We start from the raw sequence: 10,519 nt of genomic DNA on the forward strand, positions 1-10,519 counted from the left end.
ATCTTTACAGGACGGCCACTCCTAGGGAGAGTAGCAGCAGTGCTGAACTTTCTCCATTTATAGACAATTTGTCTTACCGTGGACTGATGAACAGCAAGGCTTTTTGAGATAATTTTATAACCCTTTCTAGCTTTATGCAAGTCAGCAATTCTTAATCTTAGGTCTTCTGAGAGCTCTTTTGTGCGAGGCATCATTCACATCAGGCAATGCTTCTTGTGAAAAGCAAACCCAGAACTGGTGTGTGTTTGTTATAGGGCAGGGCAGCTGTAACCAACACCTCCAATCTCATCTCATTGATTGGACTCCAGTTGGCTGACACCTCACTCCAATTAGCTCTTGGAGATGTCATTAGTCTAGGGGTTCCCATACTTTTTCCACCTGCACTGTGAATGTTTACATGGTGTTCAATAAAAACATGGTAACATTTAATTCTTTGTGTGTTATTAGTTGAAGCAGACTGTGATTGTCTATTGTTGTGACTTAGATAAAGATCAGATCACATTTTATGACAAATTTGTGCAGAAATCCATATCATTCCAAAAGGGTTCACATACTTTTATTGCAACTGTAGATATTGATTTGAAATGTTTCATAACTGATTATTGATTTTTATAGATTGGCTTCACTACATATGGGGAAAATCTCATTTTACTATTCATTTTTACCTTTTATTTTTCCTGGTATAGTGGTATTGGTTTTCTATATTTCTTTTTTTTATAATATATATATATATATATATATATATATATATATATATATATATATATATATATATATATATATATATATATATATAATATTTTTAATAACAAAATTACTTTTTTAATATAAATATTTTTCTATAATTAAAGTATTTTCATTCACATTAGGTCTATTTCTTGCCATATGATTAGCATCCACAAGATGGCGTTGATCAGAGAAATTTCCCTTTGTGACATGTTAAAAAAGTTCATTCACATTTTTATGTGACAGTTTTATTGTTTTATTAATTATGGAGTTATGTGTTTTTTTTTTACATATACAGGTGTGCTCATAAGTTTACATACCCTGGCAGAATTTATGATTTCTTGGTCCTTTTTTCAGAGAATATGAATGATAACACAAAAACTTTAATTTTACTCATGGTTAGTGTTTGGCTGAAGCCATTTATTATCAATCAACTTAATCAAAGTGTTTACTCTTTTTAAATAGTAATCACAACAAAAACTACCCAAATTACCCTGATAAAAAGTTTACATACCCCTGTTCTTCATAACGTAAATTGCCCCCTTTAACGTCAATGACAGCTTGAAGTCTTTTGTGGTATGTGTGGATGAGGCTCTTTATCTTCTCAGATGGTAAAGCTGCCCATTCCTCTTGGCAAAAAGCCTCCAGTTCCTGTAAATTCTTGGGCTCTCTTACATGAACGGCACGTTTGAGATCTTCCCAGAGTGGCTCAATGATATTGAGGTCAGGAGACTGAGATGGCCACTCCAGAACCTTTACTTTATTCTGCTGTAGCCAATGACAGGTCGACTTGGCCTTGTGTTTTGGATCATTGTTATCTTTGGAATGTCAAAGTACGTCCCATGCGCAGCTTCCTGGCTGATGAATGCAAATGTTCCCCCAAATTTTCCTCCAGTATTTTTTGATAACATACTGCATTCATCTTGCCATCAATTTTGACCAAACTTTATGTGCCTCTTTGTAGCTCATACATCCCCAAAACATCAGCGACCCACCTCCATGTTTCACAGTAGGAATGGTGTACCTTTCATCATAAGCCTTGTTGTCTCCTATCCAAATGAAGCGTTTATGATTGTGGCCAAAAAGCTAAATTTTGGTCTCATCACACCAATGACTTTGTGCCAGAAGGTTTAAGGCTTGTCTCTGTGCTGTTTGGCGTATTGTAAGTGGGATACTTTGTGGCCTTTTGCGTAGTAATTGTTTTTTTCTGGCGATTTGACCATGCAGCCCATCTTTCTTCAAGTGCCTCCTTATTGTGCATCTTGAAACAGCCACACCACATGTTTTCAGAGAGTCCTGTATTTCAACTGAAGTTATTTGTGGGTTTTTCTTTGCATCCCGAACAATTTTTCTGGCAGTTGTGGTTGAAATTTTAGTTGGTCTACCTGACCGTGGTTTGGTTTTAACAGAACCCCTAATTTTCCACTTCTTGATTAGAGTTTGAACACTGCTGATTGGCATTCTCAATTCCTTGGATATCTTTTTACATCCCTTTCCTGTTTTATACAGTTCAACTACCTTTTCTCGCAGATCCTTTGACAATTCTTTTGCTTTCCACATGACTCAGAATCCAGAAATGTCAGTGCACCACTAGATGAAAGATGCAAGGGTCTGTCAGGAGTCCAGAAATGTATTGACCTTTTAGGCCGCGTACACACGGTCGATCCATCCGATGAGAATGGTCCGACGGACCGTTTTCATCGGTTCACCGATGAAGCAGACTGATGGTCTGATGTGCGTACACACCATCGTTTCCAAAACCGATCGGGTCAGAACGCGGTGACGTAAAACACACGACGTGCTGAAAAAAACGAAGTTCAATGCTTCCAAGCATGCGTCGACTTGATTCTAAGCATGCGCGGGTTTTGAACCGATGCTTTTGCGTACTAACCATCGGTTTTGACCTATCGGTCAGCCGTCCATCGGTTCGATTTTAAAGCAAGTTCTCTTTTTTTGGACCGAAGGACAACAGACCAATGGGCCCTACATACGGTCGGTTTGGACCGATGAATCTGAACTTTAGTCCGTTTTCATCAGTTTGGACCGACCGTGTGTACACGGCCTTATACACACTCACTAATTACAAGCAAACAGATCACAGTAAAGGATGGTTACCTTTAGCAGCCATTCAAACCCCTTTGTGTCAACTTGTGTGCATGTTATCAGGCCAAAATCACCAGTGTATGTAAACTTTGGATCAGGGTCATTTGGGTAGTTTCTGTTGTTATTGTGATTTAAAAAGAGTAAACACAGTTAATTGATAATAAATGGCTTCAGCCAAACACTAACCATGAGTGAAAGAAACGTTTTTGTGTGATTATTCTCTGAAAAATGGCCAAGAAATTATAAATTCTGCCTGGATATGCAAACTTATGAGCACAGCTGTACTTGTGTAAATTTCAAATGGTTTGCTAATATAGAATGGTGTTAACAGAGTGTGCGGATTGGCATACCTAGAGGAATAATTTGTGCCATAGATTTGTTCTCTCCTCCATGTTTGAGGAGTCCCACCAATAGAAACCATCCCATACATATATAAGCAAGCTGGAAGCGGCATAGCCTCACTTCCTGAAGACGCCAATCAGGGCGAAACGTACCTCGGAGTGGAAGATCCGTCTCTTCCAGGTCCTGATGGTCACCCCACACCAGGCTTAACCTCCACGAGCGAGACACGGAAAGCACGCCAGCGCCCTAGGAAAAGCCAGATCCGCACACACTGCTTACACCCAGTGCCAGGCTGGGTACTTTAACATGTGAGTGCAATTTACCACTTTATCATTGCATTTAAATCCTATTAAAAATACTACACTATGAGACTTCTGCTCTCGTCTCTTGTGAAGTCATTTTCTTTTGTCCTAGCTTCACCCCGAGGGGTTATTGGAGCGGAGTGGTGATGGCAGTAGGAATCAACTTAGTATTCCAAATGCACAATTTGACCTACCCTAAAAAGTGGTCAAAACACCTGTGGTGAGTTGTTACCTTCCCATTGAGCACTCGTGGTGGAAGAACTAGAAGCTTAATTTCAAAGCATTTTGTTGTCATTTTGGTATTGGGTGCACTACCACAAACGGACATTTAGCTTGTTATATGTTCAATATTCATTTTTTTTTTTACAGTTTTTTATGTTCATGATATATACTGTATATTCACTTAAATACCTAGCGCCTAACACTTTTGCTGACTCGTTCACTTTTAAGAGGCAGCTTTAATTGTATATCCCTTACCCATAGGGCACCAAGTCTAGGATTATATTTAATATACCGCTGTACAGTTGACTGCAAGAGGTTGTTACAGTTCTTGCGTTAATGAAATATATAAAAAAATGGGTTAATAAATATAGATCTACATTAACACATTAATATGTATCTTTAATATGGAGCTCAGCTTTAAGTAGTTATTAGATTAATCACAGACATACCAAAGAAAACCGAACAAACAGGCCAGTTTGAGTTGAATGTTTGATATTTGATGTAATACCAGGGCCTGCCCAATTGGATACAATTAATTGGTTAGATAAGGTTTGCCCCATATTACATAGATCTAAATTTTATTGTACAGAGATTATATGATCAAATTGTAGTGTGTATGGTGGGACATAGATGTTATACAGACAGGAGCAGAGGACAGGACTATGTGTGACCGCTGTGATTGATAAGCTACATGCTTGTGAATCAGCAGTTACAATGCTGATAGCCACGCCCCCCTCAAACATTTTTCATCCCACTGTAGTGCAAGCATGACTACACGGAAGTGGCAACTCTACTCTCTAATCATGAGCAGTGCAGTAGCATTGCCACCCCAACCCAGGAAGCTGCATTAGTTGGTCTTCACTGGCAGGCTTGAGAGGTATTCGTCAGATTTTGTTCACTTATAGTTAAAGTTGAAAGAAAACGATGGGAATGGCGCGCTTATTCAATAATGTGCCAAAAAGTAATATACGCAAAAAATGAATATGATGAGTATCCAAACATACAAATAAATAAATGTAAATAAAGTCCAACTAAAGCCCAATGGTAGGAGTTAGTTCATATAAAGGCAAAAATCTCATAGGGATAACTTGATAGAAGAAAAAACAGATAAAATATCTATCCAAACATCGACTGTTAAATTAATGAATTGGCCGCTCACCTCCAACATTGAACCAAGGGTCAAACAAGGCTCATCAGAAAGCCAGATAAGGAATCCTGCTGGTGGATCTGTAAAGGCATCCAGGTTCCAGGCAAAGACAAAGAACTTCGTCCAAAACTTGGCATCAAAACATCTTGGCTAATTCCACATATAGAGGAAACAGCTCGCTCCAAGGAATGGCATTTCTTGTATAAATGGCGCTCAAAGGAAACAAAGAACAGCCATAGTGCAATATTGCCAAATGAAAAGTCAATTTATACACAGGCCTCCTGACCGTACTTCCGTTAAACACCACCGGAACTGGCGTCACAAGGCTCCACCCGACGCATTGCATCACTGGTCACGTGACTTTCTCATGTGACCAGAGACTATCCCTGAGAAAGTCATGTGACCAATGACGCAATGCTTCGGGTGGAGCCTTGTGACGTCAGTTGCGGAGGTGTTTAACGGAAGTACGGTGAGGAGGCCTGTGTGTCACTACTCCCATTGCTTTTTACTGCAGTTTTTATCCTTACTTGATGTAAGCAGTTTTTTTACTAAATAAATTTACTTTTCATTTGGCTGTTCTATGTTTCCTTTGAGCGGCATTTATACAAGAAGTGCCATTCCTTGGAGCTGTTTCCTCTATATGTGGAATTAGCCAAGATGTTTTGATGACAAGTTTTGGACGTAGTTATTCGTCTTCGCCTGGAACCTGGATACCTTTAAAGATCTATCAGCAGAATTCCTTATCTGACTATCTGATGAGCCTTGTTTGACCCTTGGGTCATTGTTGGAGGTGAGCGGCCAATTCATAAATTTAACAGTCAATGTTTGGATAGATGTGGTAACAGGATGACCCGTGACACCCAGAGACTTTGTGAGGATGGGGGATACTCCTGTGCCAGCGTCACTGATAACTCTTGGGTCTGAGTCCACCCTGTGCCCTTTGGGCATGGGGTGGCAAGTGAATCATAATTCATGTATTACATGAGATGGGACATTAAAAATAGTTCATATTGCAGGATTTTGAGATACTGCAAGATGTTGGTTAATTGTGACCCAACCAGTCAATAGTGACTCATTCTATGATTAGCCCTGACTAGTGACATGCTAATTGAGTCAGGGCCTGGAAGACATTTCATTGTCCTTGTGTAAAGGTGTTAATCCAGGTCTGCTCCCAGACCTCTAATTATGTATGCTAAATACTGTTTATGTGTGGAATGTACTTGTCGGAGACAGAACGTCTGCCTAGGGAACTCAGTGTGTGATGGTGCTTTGTTTGTTATGCTGTTAATGAAGGAATGTGCAGTGATTAGAGATCATGATAATTATAGGCCGGCACCGACACGTCTAGAAAGGTTTAGTAATTAGCCTTAGTGTGTGATTAGGGGGGTGGAGATCTCATTGTCCCTTTGAATACTGTCACATGATTGTAACTGCATAAAAAGCAGAAGAAACCATTAAAGTGGTCATTACATTTGGAACAAGTACAGAGCTGTGTCTCGTCTTGATTGTGGGGAAATGGGATGCCTGCTGATTTGTCTGTGTGTCAGATGAGCTGTCGTGGATGGGATGGAAGGTCGTAAACGGTGGTGACCATTACAATGGTGGCAGCAGTGGGATAATTCCATCGCTTAAAGGACAGCTACAAGGACACAGGACGATGGAGACGCTGTATGAACGGCTGAAGCTCTCTTCCCTCAAGGACTTACTGGAGAGCCGGGGCAGATCGGCCTGCAATCGTAAGAGAAGGGACATTATTACAGAGCTTGTCCAAATGGATAGAGCTGAAAGGCCCAGCATAACGGACAGGACACCCGATGAAGAGTTTTTTTACCGGGCTGTTAGACGTGGACTGGCACAGTATGGACCTAATCCTCCACCAGAGATCATAGACCGGGTTATAGCGGCTGTGGATGCCACTTGGCTACAGCAAAGAGGTGCTGCAGCAGCAGAAGTCACAGCAGCACCAACTGAAGAGAGGGGAAAGGTACAGATGCCAGTCACCATGGAAGTGGAGTTCCAGGGAGCCGGGCAATTGGCCCCTCTCCCCAGCAACAAGCTGTGGTGGTAAAGCGTTTACTCCCAGCTGAATCTCTGACGGCAGGGCAGGATGCTACTGGCTGCTGCACACAACTGCAGCTTGAGCTGACATCGGGGGATGGGACTGTGGTCTCCCTCCAAAGCAACCCAGCAGAAGGGCTGGCAACGGAGCAGAGTGCCACAAGCCTCTGCTCTCATCTTGCAGGAGAGGGAGTTCCTGTGGGAGTGGATGGGACTGTGGTCTCCACTCAAAGTGACCCAGCAGAGGAGCTGGCAACAAAGCAGAGCGCCACAAGCCTCTGCTCTCAACTAGCAGGAGAGGGAGTTCCTGTGGGAGTGGATGGGACTGTGGTCTCCACTCAAAGCGACCCAGCGGAAGAGCTGGCAACAGAGCAGGGTGCCACAAGCCTCTGCTCTCTACTAACGGAAGAGGGAGTTCCCGGGGCAGTGGATGGGACTGTGGTCTCCACTGACACAACCCCAGAAAATGGTGCGTCACCGAGACAGGAGAATGTCGGCTTGGCTTTGCAAGCATCGGGGGATTTTCACCTACCAGTGGATGGGACTTCAGTCTCCACTGGTATACCCCAGGGATGGGGGCCAGTTGGCCCAGATCCCCAACCACATGATGGACTGAGCCCAGTCACCCTATCTTCTCTCCAGCGGCTGAAAGGACTCCAGGGAGAAGGGCCAGTCCAGGCCTCTCCCCAGTGGCAGGCAGGTTCTCTGAGAGAGACAGAGGTTGGTGGGGTGAGTAATACTCTGTTTGGAGCAATTTATTTGGGGTACTGTATGGATACCAGCATTGGAGGACTGGATCTACTGACTGACTTCGGAGTCAACCCGTTCGGGGTCTCCTCCTGTGTCAGTCTCCTACCGAAAGGGGAGAGATGTAACAGGATGACCCGTGACACCCAGAGACTTTGTGAGGATGGGGGATACTCCTGTGTCAGCGTCACTGATAACTCTTGGGTCTGAATCCACCCTGTGCCCTTTGGGCATGGGGTGGCACCGACACGTCTAGAAATGTTTAGTAATTAGCCTTAGTGTGTGATTAGGGGGGTGGAGATCTCATTGTCCCTTTGAATACTGTCACATGATTGTAACTGCATAAAAAGCTGAGAAGAAACCATTAAATTGGTCATTACATTTGGAACAAGTACAGAGCTGTGTCTCATCTTGATTCTGGGAAAATGGGATGCCTGCTGATTTGTCTGTGTGTCAGATGAGCTGTCGTGGATGGGATGGAAGGTCGTAAACGGTGGTGACCGTTACAGATGTTTTATATGGTTTTTCTTCTATCAAGTTATCCCTATGAGATTTTTGCCTTTATATGAACTAACTCCTACCATTGGGCTTTATTCACATTTATTTATTTATTTGTATGTTTGGATACTCATCATATTCATTCTTTGCGTATATTACCATTCCTTTCTTTTTCTTTTACATTTATTATGCAGTGTTTTTTGAGTACACTACTAAGTGGTTGCAGCTAATTCATGGTCACTATACATGTACTATATATTTTTTTTCTGGGTTTATTTTCACTATATTCACTGGAGGCTGATGGTTTATATTTGCTTAAAAATTAGAACATAGTAGCGCGCAATTTTTACCCTTATAACATATAGTTAAAGGTGAACACCCCCACACTGCAAAAGGTTACCTGCTGAAAATGACACTACTTACCTTATTCCTCACGCTAGTAGGCATTGCTTGCACTTTACAACTGGTCCTTCTCCCTTCCGAGCTTCGGCTGGAGGGGGTCTTAGGTAAGAATATCTTGCTTCATCAAGTAAGCGCAGTAAAAGCTTGGCAGGTTTGGAATTGGTAGGAAGAAGGGAGTCATATTTTCCTGGGCTTGGGCTTTAACAAGCAATTATTTCTTGCAGTGTGTGTAGAGAGGGGCTGCAAAGGTTTTTTTATTTTTTTTAACTCAGAGAGCTTTTGTTTATTTTTAATGAGGGGCCACAGTTCTATTTATGTCTTTTAAACAATTTTTTATATATTATTTTATTATTACCCAGATTGCTTTAATAATTTTTCATCTCCTTGAAGGGCACCACTATTTTTCCACTTCTGACCTCTGTCCTGAAGGATCCAAAACACTTTCAGAACCCTCACAAATTCAACCCAAATAATTTTCTAGATGAAAAAGGTGGATTCCGGAAGAATGAAGCATTCATGGCATTTTCTACAGGTAAAAATGGAAGAGTAAATCTTTCCTAAATGAGACTTATGCCGCGTACACACGACCGTTTTTCGGGATGTAAAATTTTTTTTTTTTTTTAATGTCATTAAAAACGATTGTGTGTGGGCTCCAGAGCATTTTTCATGACGTAAAAAATGGCCATTAAAAAGTTAGAACATGCTCTAAATTTTCACGTAGTTAACGTTGTCTTTTTTAACGCTGTAAAAAATGGTCGTGTGTGGGCTTTTACGACGTGAAAAAAACATGCATGCTTAGAAGCAAGTTATGAGACGGGAGCGCTCGTTCTGGTAAAACTAGCGTTCGGAATGGAGATAGCACATTCATCACGCTATAACAGACTGAAAAGCGCGAATCGTCTCTCACCAAACTTTTACTAACACAAAATCAGCAAATGCAGCCCCAAGGGTGGCGCCATCTGAATGGAACTTCCCCTTCCCGTGTTGTACGTCCCCGCGCTTTGCTAGAGCATTTTTTTTTTTCACGATCGTGTGTAGGCATGGCCGGCTTAACAATAATCGGGTTGAAAAAAACTTTGTTTTTTCTAGACCATTAAAAATGGTCGTGTGTACCCGGCATTGCACTCAGCATCTTTATTGCCTTGTGTTTTTGTTGCCTACAGGGAAGAGGATCTGCCTTGGAGAAGGAATGGCAAGAATGGAGCTCTTCCTATTTATTACTGCTGTCCTGCAAAAGTTTAATCTGAAATCTGATGAGGATCCTTCAGATATTGACATCTCTCCTCTGCCCAAAAGCAACAGTACCATTCATCGGCCTTTTGATATTTGTTTGGTCCCCAGATAATTTTGTCCTCTGTCTGATTGGCGATGTCCAAGACTGAGAAGTTCATTATTCGTGAGACTTTTATTCTACAATAATATCGGTCAAACTTCTGCTAAACATTCAGAGCCCGGACTGTAGTTGGCTAAGTGCACTGAGTGAATATTCTGTTTCCAGTTACACATAGACGGTGGAAGGAAGGACCCTCTGTTCTTAATACATGGAAACCTATCAGTCAATCTAATTTTTATCAGCCTGGAATTATAAATGTCACCAGCTTGAGAATTAAACTAGATCATCCAAAACGTTTCTACATTTTATTTTTAATATAACACTAAGTTCAAAACTTTTATTTAGTAATTGAATAAACTAGGGAAGGATTACGAACCATTGTAATTTTTATAAATAGCTTCCTTTACCTTAGTGCAGTCCTCCTTCACTTAACTCATTCTTTGATTTTGCTTTTAAATGTCCTTATTTCTTCTGAGAAATCCTCACTTCCTGTTCTTCTGTCTGTAACTCCACACAGTAATGCGAGGCTTTCTCCCTGGTGTGGAGTGTCGTGCTCGCCCCCTCCCTTGGTCTACAGGAGAGTCAGGATGCTCTCTAAGTTGCAGATAGAGAAAGGAGCTGTGTGTTAGTGGGCGTCCT

At 41.6% G+C, this 10,519-nt stretch overlaps 1 protein-coding gene across 2 annotated transcripts in view; it reads left to right on the plus strand.

Annotated features, from left to right (window-relative positions):
- Positions 1 to 10,251, plus strand: part of LOC120913343 (cytochrome P450 2C8-like) — a 77,785-nt gene extending 67,534 nt beyond the window's left edge. For both annotated transcript variants that reach the window (XM_040323214.1, XM_040323213.1), the window contains exons 10-11: positions 8,938 to 9,079; positions 9,711 to 10,251. In XM_040323214.1, the coding sequence (XP_040179148.1) occupies positions 8,938 to 9,079; positions 9,711 to 9,892 (324 nt within the window). In that variant the 3' untranslated portion in view covers positions 9,893 to 10,251. The remainder of the gene's footprint in view (positions 1 to 8,937; positions 9,080 to 9,710) is intronic.
- Positions 10,252 to 10,519: the final 268 nt, after the last annotated feature.

The sequence above is a fragment of the Rana temporaria genome, chromosome 9 (assembly GCF_905171775.1).
Source record: "Rana temporaria chromosome 9, aRanTem1.1, whole genome shotgun sequence".
NCBI classification, from domain to species: Eukaryota; Metazoa; Chordata; class Amphibia; order Anura; family Ranidae; genus Rana; species Rana temporaria.